The sequence below is a fragment of the Balaenoptera physalus genome (assembly GCF_965194825.1).
Source record: "Balaenoptera physalus genome assembly, chromosome: 18".
Taxonomy (NCBI): domain Eukaryota; kingdom Metazoa; phylum Chordata; class Mammalia; order Artiodactyla; family Balaenopteridae; genus Balaenoptera; species Balaenoptera physalus.
In genome coordinates this window covers 56749356-56762691 of record NC_138899.1, presented here as the reverse complement: position 1 = coordinate 56762691, position 13336 = coordinate 56749356, and the positions used below count along the sequence as shown (strand labels likewise).

The following is a 13336-nucleotide window of genomic DNA, read 5'->3' as shown; positions in this document are numbered from 1 at the left end:
AGAGGATATATCAGCTGTCTGTTTTATATTATGTCCCTGCTAGGATATAAGACCTCCTTAATTCCAAACGAACAGCATGTAACTGTAAAATTTAACAAATGATAAGTAATTGTAATCGAATAAAAAATATGTGCACTGCCATCAGTTCCTTCTCCCCCATTCTGCCCTGACAATGGAGCTAAAATAACCTAGAGAAGTACTTCCATTAATTCATCTCTCCCTTGTCTTTATAAAGCTTGGCAACAGATACATTTCCCTGGTTAGTTTAAGAAGTTGTTCAAAAATTCCTGGCTAAAATAAAATCTTAAGTGAGGAAAGGGAAATTTTGCCATGCCTAAAAATAAAGCCTCCTCCCCCCCACCCGCCCCATGAGATGACTTATTACATCTGTACAAAGTTTAGAACTTCAGACTTTAGGACATTGAGGTCATCCAGAGGTTACTTTTCTCCCAGTCAAATACAAACATAATAAAATTGCTCACTCGCTTCTCCTCCCTGCCCCCCTTAAAGGAGAGCCAAAACCACAGTTACATGTACTCATGTGTGATGCAGAATTCTATTTTTGAACTCAGACAGACTATATCATTAGTCATTTACAGAAGGAAACCATTAACATCTAAAAGGATGGAGCAGCAGAACTCCTTCATGTTGCCAATTGCTTCTAGAACTAATTCTAAATACAGCAGTGGCTGGAAACATATATATGTGTGTGTATATAAACATATATATATATATGTTTTCTGTTACTTAGAAAGATACAGTTTTTCAGTTCACTTATGCAAAGTTATGAGTATACAAGTATTAGACCCTAAAAAGGAAGAAAAATGCAAAACTGTACTCATTTTTCTGCATAATCATATCTGTTTAATCATCTGCTTATTTCTTCTACTTAATCATATTTTGGGATCAAACATTATTTTTAGGACTTTCTGTTGCTTAGAAAAGTTAATATTACCCCAAATTGCTTAAGTGCTAACAATTTGTGTTAATGTTGTACATATTTATCGCAAGAGAGAGTTTCTCCTTTAAAAAATACTTACTCAAAAAAGATTTAATCTAGAATAGAGACTGTAAATTTTTAACTTATTAATACATTTTCTTAAGGGAAACTTTAAGGGTTTTCCTTAAGGTTTTCATCATTTTCAAACTTTCAAATGCCAGGAATGGTGCTTCATATATGACATGTTGATTTTAAAAAGAATATTACTAACACACATTCTTAATGGAGAATTGCATATTATACAGAATGATGCATTCTAAGAGTGTTTATGGAAAAATTTAAGCGTTGTCAACATGCTTGGTAGAAAATTTTAATACAGCCAAGATTCAGAGTATATGGAATAAAGGAGACTTTGGAACAAATACTACTTTAATTCTTGAGCACTTCAGTAAAATTGACTAGTAAAATAAATTGAAACCACACTATGAGGTCTCAGATTTGCAGATGAATCATTAACCTACTTGCATTTCTTTCTATTTCTCTCTAACTGGATTACGTAATAAAGGGCAAGGGTCATGGTTAATTCATCATTGTATTCTCCTTTGTGCTTTAAATATAAGCTGCTCAATAAATGTTATGGAACAAATGAACAGACTTTTCATGTTTTGTATATATTTTGCAAAATACATATTAATTCTTCGGGTGCTTTGTGATTTTATTTTCCCCAAAGAAAGTTCTTGAAATGAAAAGTTCATAAGGGTTAGGATAACTGAAGGGGCCCAAAATTTAAAACAAAACAAAATAAATAAGACAAAACAAAATAAACAAAAACAAGAAAGAAAGAAAAGACAATTGCATAACAAGGCCTGACAACTTTCTGGTGCCTTTTTGTAAACCTGTTAGTCTAATCTTCAAATGTCTTTAAATTTTAATGAAAAGAGCCCACTTCTTTGCATCTCTTTAAAATATTTAATCTTTTCTGGCTTTCTCAATTTTAAATTCTTATTTCATGTGTTTCTGTTCACTTATTTTAATGCCTAAGGTTAATTTTGTTTTTAATTTTTTTCTTGAAAAAGTCCTCCTAATTACTGAGAGATTATTACTTCATTTGCATAACTGTGATTAATGCTGCTGGAGCAATCTCTTGTCTGTACGTTATTACAGCACCAGCTATGAAAGTTCTCAAGCTTAGTGAATGTCAAGATGAAACACTCATTACTAGCTAGGTTCTTGGGGTCCTTGATATTTTCTTGCTAACCCATCTTTATAACATGTACATATTTTCTGAGTTGAACCTGGATTTGTGAAAAGAATAAATGAGATTCAATTATGCACAGTGTAAGAGAGTTTTCAACAGAACATTCTTTAAGTGTAATTTTGATAAAAGTAAATGGGCTTTTAAAATTATCGATTCTCTTAATTTCCTCATTTGTATGTAATAAAACAGAAATCATGGTTAAACGAGCCTATATTTACAAGGCGATGGTTTTAAGATAAAATCTTCAAAGAGAAGATTCTGCATTACATAATTAGAAATATCTTCATTAAACCATCTAATACTTTAAATTCTGTATTAGGGAAAAACATTTAGTGTCTTCATGGTGTCTCTTAAATATTTCAGTATTGTCGTCTTCCCTTTCGTTTATTTATCACTATTGCCTTTATTCCCAGGCTGCCAAGAGGCTGCTGCTAAATAAATAAATAAATAAATAAGCAAACACGCAAACAAACAAACTGTTCTCTTTATTTCCAGAGCAATGTCATCCTGTTGTTGGATACCACTAGCCAAGCCCTTCATCGTCTCATCTTACCTTCAGAAGAGTTCACACTTAAGAAGACTTCCTGGTGGAACAAGGAGGAAGCTGTAAGAAATATCCAACTTGTCCAGCAAATTGCCAAGGATTTTCCATAGCTTTGTAACCGTAAAAATGCATGCCTGCCCATCCCTTGCGGTGCCTTTTGTTTGCTATAATGCACAAGAGAATTCTCTTATTATACACTTGTAAATTTTAATATGATACAAATAGGTAGACATAGATACATATATAATTCAATATCAATGGCTTCTTTTTGTATCCATCATAGTCACATGAAGACTTGTCAGGACGCAACTCACAATAATAGGACATCATGAGCCATTTGAGTGTGGTAATCATGACAAATCCCTAACATGCACTTTAATATAAGTCACTTTAATAGTTTTCCAGTTATGAGTTTGTTTGGATTTATGTAATGAACCTATGAGTGCAACAGCTGATTGTATTTACTAGATAAATAAACGTTTTAGCTTATTAACTAAATTAAACTAGTAAACATTTTGGCTAACCAAGGAGAATTTTTTCTGCCATTTAGAAAAAGGTAATGGATATAAAATAAGGCTTACCCTCTGCCCTGCACGACAGCATACTTAGGTCTTAAAAGACCACGAAGAAAAGAGTTTAAATGTCATAAATATATCCAAATCTAAGAAACAAAATATTTCCTACGTATTTATGCTATGGTACAAGTTCCACATTGATCACCAGGTAGCATGTTTATTTCTAACCAGTATTTGGCATTTTTTTTAATATTCTTTTTTTTAATATTTATTTATTTATTTGGTTGATTGTGCTGGGTGTTAGTTGCGGCATGCGGGCTCTTAGTTGCGGTATGTGGGATCTAGTTCCCTGACCAGGGATCAAACCTGGGCCCCCTGCATTGGGAGCGTGGAGTCTTAACCACCGAACCACCAGGGAAGTCCCCTAAAATATTATTCTAAAGATGTTTTAGTGCACAGTTCACAATTAATTTTGAAATATATTTTAATCTATGTTACTGTAAGAGTCTTGGAGTGGATAAAGAGGTAGCTTCTCAGAGAATTAACATGTTTTACACGTTGAAGAACTTTATTTAAGGAAAAGCAGCTGAATAGACATGAATGCATCTGACACATTTAAAGTGAATATTTTGTTTTGTTTTGTCTTTAGGAAACTTACAAAATGTGTAAAGAATTTGCGCACAAAAACTGGCTAGTATTCTACAAAGAAAAAGGGTGAGCTCTTTGTTGTAGAAGATTTAATCTGGGATCCTTATTGTGTCCATTCTGTTTCCTCCTTTAATTATGCTTGTTTATTGTAAAACTAATGTAATAAAATTAGAAATATTTTATTCTAAAAGTATCTTATCCCACATTGCAGAACATTGAAAAACAGACATAAGAAAAGACACTGCCCGTAATTCCGTATACAACCACTACTAGCATGGCCGCTCTCACTTCTCATTTTTAATTCTTATGCATACCTTTACATAGTTTAGAGTTTTATATATCTATTTTCTCAATTAACATTTTTCTATGTTATTATCTAGTCTTAAAAACATTGTTTTTAGGGTTGTATAACATATCATGAAATGACTGTGCCATGGTTACTCAACCAATATCCTCACCATTTCCTTTCAGAGAGTTTTCTTTTTTTTTTCTTCAGGAACACCCTGGCTGTGCTGGATGTTCTAGAAGGGCGAACTCACACCATCTCACTTCCCATCAACCTCCAGACAGCTTTTCTCGTAGCAGAAGACAAATGGCTTCTGGTGGAGAGCAAAACACATCAGTGGGTAGATCTACATGGCACCTCATGGAGTGTGCTTAGTTATCCAGCATCCTTACAGCTCTGTCTTCCTGTGTCTGTCTTTTAACAATTTCTGTATTTGGCAGTATCTCTATAGGTGAAACTCCGAAGAAGAAGGGATGGGAAAATTTAAATAAATTAAATGTAACTTCGCAGAGTAATTATAAAAGTGTTTCAGGGCTTCCCTGGTGGCACAGTGGTTAAGAATCCACCTGCCAATGCAGGGGACACGGGTTCGAGCCCTGGTCTGGGAAGATCCCACATGCCGCGGAGCAACTAGGCCCGTGAGCCACAACTACTGAGCCTGCGCGTCTGGAGCCTGTGCTCCGCAACAAGAGAGGCCGCGATAGTGAGAGGCCCGTGCATCGCGATGAAGAGTGGCCCCCGCTTGCCGCAACTAGAGAAAGCCCTCACACAGAAACAAAGACCCAACACAGCCAAAAATAAATAATAAATAAATAATAAATTTTTTTTTAAAAAGTGTTTCAGAAGATGACCTTGAAATTAACAGTGAAAACATAATGACTTTTACAACTGATCCATATTTCTTTAGGATTTTTCCTGTTAGCACACTGAGAAGTCACTGTATTCTTGCCAAACTAGAGATACTTCAAAATAGATTTTTAGTTTATCCTCTCTTCAGAGGGCCACAGTCTCCATCCAAATGCTGTTGCTTTTTTGTAACTTCACAGAATCCACCCCTTAGAAGCTGCTTCTTCATTTTATCTCGTGTGCTCTTATTTGGTTATGTTTATGTTTGTGTTGCCTCTTCCATTGGACCGTACACTTCTTGATGAAGAGGACATTATGTACACTCGGCATAAGTGGGGTGCACAGTAAATTTTGAGTCACCCTCCCTCATACATTACATCTGCTGGCTTCATGCAGATTCTCTGCCCCTCTGCTGACAAGCAGAAGTGACCTGCTGCAAAAGATTCCTGGCTATATATATATTCCTATATTAGAAATCTTACAGACAAGTCGATCAAGGGGATTACAGCAGTGAGGGCTTCTGTCCCTTAGCTGGTCACAAATCAGAGGTTGGGCTTCTTCTTACTTGCGGATCAGTCATATTAACAGCAGGCTCCATGATAGTACGGATGTGTTTCTTTACAGTCGCTTTTCTTTTTTTTTTTTATGGCCCTTCCTCTTACAGGAAGTATTGGATTTTCAGTTCACATTTATTACTGCACTGTTATTATGCACTGCTCTGATACAGTGTTAAGAAGTTATTTTTAAAATTCATGATGAAACTCTGAAACTGCAAATTATACTCAGAATATAAAAAAGAGGCTTTGGCGGGGGGCGGGCAGGGTATGGGAACTCCGATTTTTCCTAGTCTGGCCTCATAGTTATTAGAAAAAGAAAGACTTTTCACTTAGATGTTTTGTTTGTTTACAGGAAATATCTTTTAACTAAGCCTGCACACATCGAATCTGAGGACAGTAGGGTTTGCCAGTTGTATGTGCTGAAAGAGGAGCTGCCTAGCACGGGGTTTGGAGTCACACAAGGTAAATACTGTGTTCTGTGTGTTTGTGGCTGTATGGGTACATGCCTGCATACGTACTGTCCTCTAGAATCATTTAAGGACAATAGTATCGACATGTTAACTTTATACCAAAAAAGAAATCTTTGTCACTACCCTAGAAACAGTAAATAAGAATCTATCGTCTTTTAAATTCTGTCTCTGAAATTTTTAAACTAACAAGTCAGAATGTTTACATATATGTAGGTTCCAAGTCTATTTTAGGATTGCATCATTTCTTTTTTACACAGACCATCAGTATTTCTACTTTATTCATCACAGTTTTGGGGGGGGGTGAAAAGTAATTATGAAAAAATTCTAAAATATACCATTGCTAAGACTGGTTTGGGCCAGTTTCACCTCTTTCTGCAGAGTGCTATTATATTAATCTTGATTGCTAATAAAAATTTGAATTCTTGAATAAATACTTGAAATCACTTTGAGAAGATGCCATGATCGTGAAAACTGAGTTTTCTCAGACAAAAAGCCATGAGTGTAATTGGAAGCGTTTTCTATTTTTTGATTTGTGCTTTTCTGTTTGAGTTGGTGAGAATGAAATCTTGCAAAAATTAGTTCCTGGAGCACTTCAGGGGCATATGGTGTTTAATGTTTCTCTGACACTTTTTAGAAACAGACTTCAGCATACCTCATAAAATTTCAAGTTATCAACTATCATCTGAAAATCTGAGTTCAGCTGTGGGACAAAAGATTGCCTCTCCTAACCGAATTCTCTCAGATGAGAATAGTTATGCTACAGTCGTTGTTGGTTTCCCAGATCTCATGGTAAGCATAAATTTCTTAAATGATTGAATAACTATTTCTTCCCCCCATTTTGGCCTATACTCTATAAGCCTATTTGAGGGGTAATTAAAAACGTAATGATTTTCTGGTAAACATTTCACATCAACCTTCTGTTTTCCAGACCAGTCATTAAAAAATGCATTCTATATGGTTTCATTGCTTGTTAAAAATTAACATATACATTGTAGTGCAATTATATAATTTAGTAAAGGAAAACCAGTATTCTCCATACATGGGAGTTCATGCGACAGGTAAATACTTAACATACTGACAGTGATTTTATATCATGCTGTCTTAATGTGTGCTCATGTCATCTGTCAAGAGGGACAATTTGAGACTAACAAAATAATATTTCTTCTAGAATTTTTTAAAGTGGAATATGTTGGAGTCTCATTACTGTAGGTTAAGTTTTTCAACACTCATGAACACTAATTCACTTTCCATTGAGTTTTGCTCTGATTTATATCTTTGCTGCATCCAGATTATACTATAAATGCTGGTGGTCTCAATTTAATTTGCTTTTAAATGGATCCTTCTGCTGTTATTTACTATTATCTGTAAAGAAGAGGCTATTCATAATTGACTCTAGGTGAAACTAGGTACCATCTTCCCCTGATGGAAATGTGGGAACATGAAATATAAAGGTTATTTCAGCCCAAGTTGCCATCTAATAACCTTAGATGTAACTCCATGTGTTTTGATTAAACATTTAATTTTCATAATTTCCTTTGTAGCTTTTAGGTGGGATGATAGAATCACTTAAAGATAAAAAATATTGGCTCTGCTTAATAGTACACCAGTCTCACATGCCTCAAAATTTTAATGTAATTAATGAATGATGAGTACTTCAGGGTATAAGACTTTTGAAATCCAAAACCCGATGGATAATGTGTGGTTTAGGACTTTGCCTTATGTCTTCTTAATTATCAAGTAAAAAACATTTGCTGTGGATTATATATCTGAAAATGAAACATGTTGTTGGAATACAGCATCTACGGCAGCCTTGATTAAATGAAAGAGTTATGTTTAATATGCTTTCTACAATGCTTGCTGCTATCAGTAGAGAAAATACTGGAGCTACTTTTCTGAAGGCGGAACTGTTTTAAAAATTGATCTTTTGATTGAAGAAATTAGTATAGAAATATAATGTCACTATAAAAAGGTAAGAAAGCTGAGTATAAGGTAATGTTTATATTGACCCTCTAGAAATCCTTTGTAGACTGTAGGACTAGTGACCTTGTTAAATTAAAAGCTGCATCCCCTATATTTATTACCCACATATCAGAGATGTTCATGAATTTTTGTTTGATGATAGATTAGATCATTCAGTTAGACAGCCTTTCAGCATTAGATTAGATCATTCAGTTAGACAGCCTTTCAGCATTTTATGAGAGCAGTCATATTTTTTAGACCCCAACACAAGTCAGGCACTGTACTATTCTAAACCATTTTATACATGATAATTAATTTTTACAACAATTGCACAAGGTTTTATAGATAAAGAAACAAAAACAGAGAGGATATATCCCCCAGGCCACAAAGATATTGAATAAGGGAGCTGGGATTTGAGCTCAAGGGTGACTGTCCCTCAAATGCATATCCTTTCTACTATATACTACAGTACCTTTCTGACTTTATGTGAATTTCTTTTGATTCTTCACAAAACTATTCACAAAAGGGCATGTCATCTCTTTTTAACTTTTTATAGCATTATCAAAGGCACCTAAATTATTATGAACTTATTATAACTTTCTTAACCTACTACCAGATGGCTACAAAAACCGACAGCAAGTATCATAGTGAATCCTCAATAGTGAAACGTTAAAAGCATTTGTTTCGATATCAAGAGTAAGACAAGGATACCCACTACCACCACTTCTCCTAAACATTGTTCTGAGCGTCTTAGACATGATCCATGAGACATTTTTTTGATACTTTGACTTTCCTCAAAATTAAAAACCTCAGGCTTCCCTGGTGGCGCAGTGGTTGAGAACTGCCTGCCAATGCAGGGGACACGGGTTCAAGCCCTGGTCTGGGAAGATCCCACATGCCGCGGAGCAACTAGGCCCGTGAGCCACAATTACTGAGCCTGCGCATATGGAGCCTGTGCTCGGCAACGAGGGGGGCCGCGATAGTGAGCGGCCCGCGCACCGCGATGAAGAGTGGCCCCCGCTTGCCACAACTAGAGAAAGCCCTCGCACAGAAACGAAGACCCAACAAAGCCATACATACATACATACATACATACATAAAAAGAATGTAAGCAGACAAGAATAGCATTAAAAAAAAAAGCAAAATAATTAAAAAAAAAAAAAAAAAAACCTCGGGCTTCCCTGGTGGCGCAGTGGTTGAGAATCTGCCTGCCAATGCAGGGGACACGGGTTCGAGCCCTGGTCTGGGAAGATCCCACATGCCGCGGAGCAACTGGGCCCGGGAGCCACAATTACTGAGCCTGCGCGTCTGGAGCCTGTGCTCCGCAACAAGAGAGGCCGCGATAGTGAGAGACCCGCGCACCGCGATGAAGAGTGGCCCCCGCTTGCCACAACTGGAGAAAGCCCTCGCACAGAAACGAGGACCCAACACAGCCAAAAATAAATAAATAAATAAATAAATAAAAATTAAAAAAAAAAAAAAAACCTCCACTCTGTAAAAATGACACTGTTAAGAGAATGAAAGGACAGTCTACAGGCTGGGAGAAAATATTGGCAAATCACATTTCCAGCAAAGGACTTGTATCCAAAATATATAAAGATTTCTTAAAACTCAAGAGTAAGAAAATAATCCAGTATAAAAAATGGGCAGAGTGGCCCATCATGAGGTGTCAGAGGTCAGAGGCTGAGCAGATGAGCAAGGTATCTGTGGTGTGGGAGGGAGTAACAACTAGCAATGGGAATCAAGTCCAGCCAGGATGAAGATGGCACCCCATGAAGGGGCAGCCTGGTGTGGGATGTGGGAGCCCAAGTAAGGTGAAGAGTTTGTTGATTCGTGTGCATAGCTCAGTGTGGGCTATCAGGCCAAGCAGAGTGAGGAGGGCATTGGCCTGGAAGGGAAAGTTAGTGGTGGAGATGGGAGATGAGTCATATACAGTGGAACTGAGCCAAAAAGTAAGTATATGAAGGGTAATGACGTCTGGGTTTCTCACTCTTAAAGAAGGGAGTTACAGATACAGAAGGAAAGAAAACTAGAATGAGTCCTGTAGTGGTTGGATTGGAATTGTGTGTATCTGGGTGAACTCATGGTTTTCAATGTATTTAAGTAGATATAGAAATAAAATCAGAGGTAAATGTATTAAAAAAAATGGGCAAAAGACTTGAACAGACTCTTTACCAAAGAGGATATATGGATGGTAATTAAGTACATGAAAAGATGTTCAACATCATTAGTCATTAGGGAAATGCAAATTAAAACCATGATGAGATACTACTATTGCCTATTAGAATGGCTAAAAAAAAATTTAAATACTGACAATACCAAGTACTGACAAGGATGCAGTGCAAATGCAACTCTCACACATGTTTATGGAAGAGCAAGGGCAAACAATGACCAAGACATTTCTGAAGAAGAACCAAGAATAAAAAGCAGAGGTACTTGCCCTACTAAATTTCAAGGCTTATTATAAAGCTTTAGTAACTAAGACCACATGGTATTGGCCTAGGGGTAGAAAAATATACAGTAGAACAGAATGGAATGCCCAGAAACAGCTGCCTGCATACATGAAACTTTTCTGATAACAGTGCTGATCAGTGGGCAAAGGTTAATGATATTTGAACAATTAGCTATCCATGTGAAAAAAAGACAAGCATGGAGCCCTGCCTCATACCACTCACAGAAATAAATTCCTGGGGGGTTAAGGAATTAAATGTGAAAGGCAAAACTTCAAAATGTTTAACAAATACATAGGGGAATATCTGTGATCTTGGAGTAGAGAAGGATAAATATATATGTGGTAAAAATTTAAAGTAAAGCAAGAGAAAAAAATTAACACAAAATTCCAGAAGAATTAATGTCTAGGGAATATGAAAGAGATGTGATTGAAAAGGGGTCCTCCAGGGGCTTGAGAAATACTGGTAATACTATTCCTTATGCCAGATAGTGGATGCTATAGGATAGTTATTTATTTATAGTTACTTAAATTACCTGTATTGTTATATTCCCTCATTTTAGCTATAATTCATTTCAAGATAAAAAATGTGTTGCATATTTCACACTTGTCTGAAAATTATGATTATTGATGAAGCAGCTATCTTCTGTACCAAATTCAAAAAGGTTAAGGAATAATTTGATTTTCTTATATTTGTGAAATATAAGTTTACCACTGGTATCTGCTCAAAGGACTGCATTGTAAAAGTTGTGAATGTAGTTTATAATACTTCAGTGCTTGAATTTCTCTCCTTTGTTTTTTAGTCACCTAATGAAGTTTATTCTTGGAAAAGGCCAACATCTTTGCATAAATCAAGGGTCACTGATACATTCTATGGAGGGAAGAAGAAAATTGGAGCTCCAAAGCAGAGCAATTGTGTGACTCTTTTGGATACTAATCAGATAGTCAGGATTTTGCCCCCAGGAGAAATCCCTCTAAAAGATATCTACCCAAAAGGTAAGAAACTTACCAATTCCTATTTTATCAAGCTAGTCAAAGGTAGTTTGGTTTTGGTAGGGATATTTAACTTATCATTATCATTTTATATTTATGAATATGAATAATTTTAACAGAGTTTAGTAACTAAAAAGACCTATATGTGCTCAGAAGGGTTTCACTAAACTTCTCATAGGAGTTTAAGACTTTTGCCTTAAACTCCTGTGTCTAAAGGCCAGGGACTTATGCAGCCTGATTCACTTACCAATGCTCTCAAAGTCAACATATGTTTATTACTGCATAACTTACACCAGGTCCTGTGCTGATCACTTTTCCTTGCATAAATTCATTTAATCGTCAAATTCCCATTCTATCATTAATGTACTCTCAAGTTTATATGCAGGGAAACTGACAGAGAGGTAAAGTAACTTGCTAGGGTTCTCCCCAGCAGTGGTCAGCAGAGCCCACATTTGCACCAAAGTCTTCCAACCCAAGGCCACAGCTACTCTTACTGAACCACACCGGCTTTCATCATAAAGGATAATTATGAAAATTTTTGATCATCGAGCCACTGATTATTATTTGCATCATAGTGGTAGTAATATTGTCCTGTGTTTACATTCATTATATTAGTGTGGACTTCATAAATATAATACTAAACACATTATAATAATCTGTTACTGGGTTTGAAAAGTCCTGGTTATATGATAATGTTAGAATTAGTTCCTTCCAAATAAATCACCATTTCCTTAGAATGTTTTTTATGGTAAAAGAGGCAGGTAGATACACTGACAATTGCAGTGCAGTGCAATAGGTATATTCACAAGGTGATATATAAACACAGAGGAGAAGCTTACAACCCAGGCTTGTGATTCCGAACTGACTCTTGAAAGATGAATGGGAGGGAATCAAATGAAGGAATTGTTCTAGGAAGAGAAAACCCCACGAGAAAGGTACAGAGGCATTACAGAGCACTCCAGGAGTTACAAGAAATTCTATACCAGAATTCAGTGCACCTTCATCCACCCAGAAACCTGTGGGTCAGCCCTGATGCTTCTCCCTCATCCTCCACATCATCATCAATCGCCATGTCCTTTTGATACAACCTTAATATACCTTATATCCACCCACTTGTCTACAGTTGAGTTGCCAACATCCAAATCACCACCATCTTGAACTGGAACGCTGCAGTAGCCCTCTGACAGAGTTCCCTCTTCCATTCTTCCCCCACCCCCTATTCTCCACACATCAGACAGAGTGTTGTTATTTAAGTATTTTATTGTTCTCATTTGTTCTTATTAGGGACCAGTTACACAGAGTAAAATTCACCCTTTTTAGTGTATAGTGCTGTGAGTTTGACAAATACATACAGTTGTGTAACCATCACCATAACTGATAGAGAACAGTTCCATCTCCCCAAAAACCTCCCCTATGCCACTCTGCCATCAAGCCTTCTGCCTCTCCCCATACCCCCACTGATCTGATTTCTGTCCTTATTGATTTGCCTTTTCCAGAATGTCATATAAATGGAATCACACAGTATGTGGTCTTTTGAGTCTGACGTCTTTCACTTAATTTTATATATTTGAGAATCATATATGTTGTGTGTACCAGTTGTGTGTTCCTTTTCATTGCTGAGTAGTAGTCCATTGTGTGGATATACCACAGTTTGCTTATCCATTCACAAGTTGACAGATATTTGTATAGTTTCCAGTTTTTGGCAATAATTAATAAGGCTGCTATGAACATGTTTGCACAGATTTTTAAGTGAACATAAGTTTTTGCTTCACTTGGGTGAATATGTAGGAATGGCATTTTTATGTCATACGATAAAACTGCCCAACTGGTTTCCAGAATAGCAATACCATTCTGCATTCCTGTCAGCAATG

At 36.4% G+C, this 13336-nt stretch overlaps 1 protein-coding gene across 4 annotated transcripts in view; it reads left to right on the top strand.

Annotated features, from left to right (window-relative positions):
- The window catches only part of VWA8 (von Willebrand factor A domain containing 8), a 356490-nt gene that overhangs the window by 233284 nt on the left and 109870 nt on the right, over nt 1-13336 (top strand). For all 4 annotated transcript variants that reach the window (XM_082435350.1, XM_082435351.1, XM_082435349.1 and 1 more), the window contains 6 exons: nt 2694-2804; nt 3907-3971; nt 4402-4527; nt 5947-6056; nt 6699-6853; nt 11276-11468. In XM_082435350.1, the coding sequence (XP_082291476.1) occupies nt 2694-2804; nt 3907-3971; nt 4402-4527; nt 5947-6056; nt 6699-6853; nt 11276-11468 (760 nt within the window). The remainder of the gene's footprint in view (nt 1-2693; nt 2805-3906; nt 3972-4401; nt 4528-5946; nt 6057-6698; nt 6854-11275; nt 11469-13336) is intronic.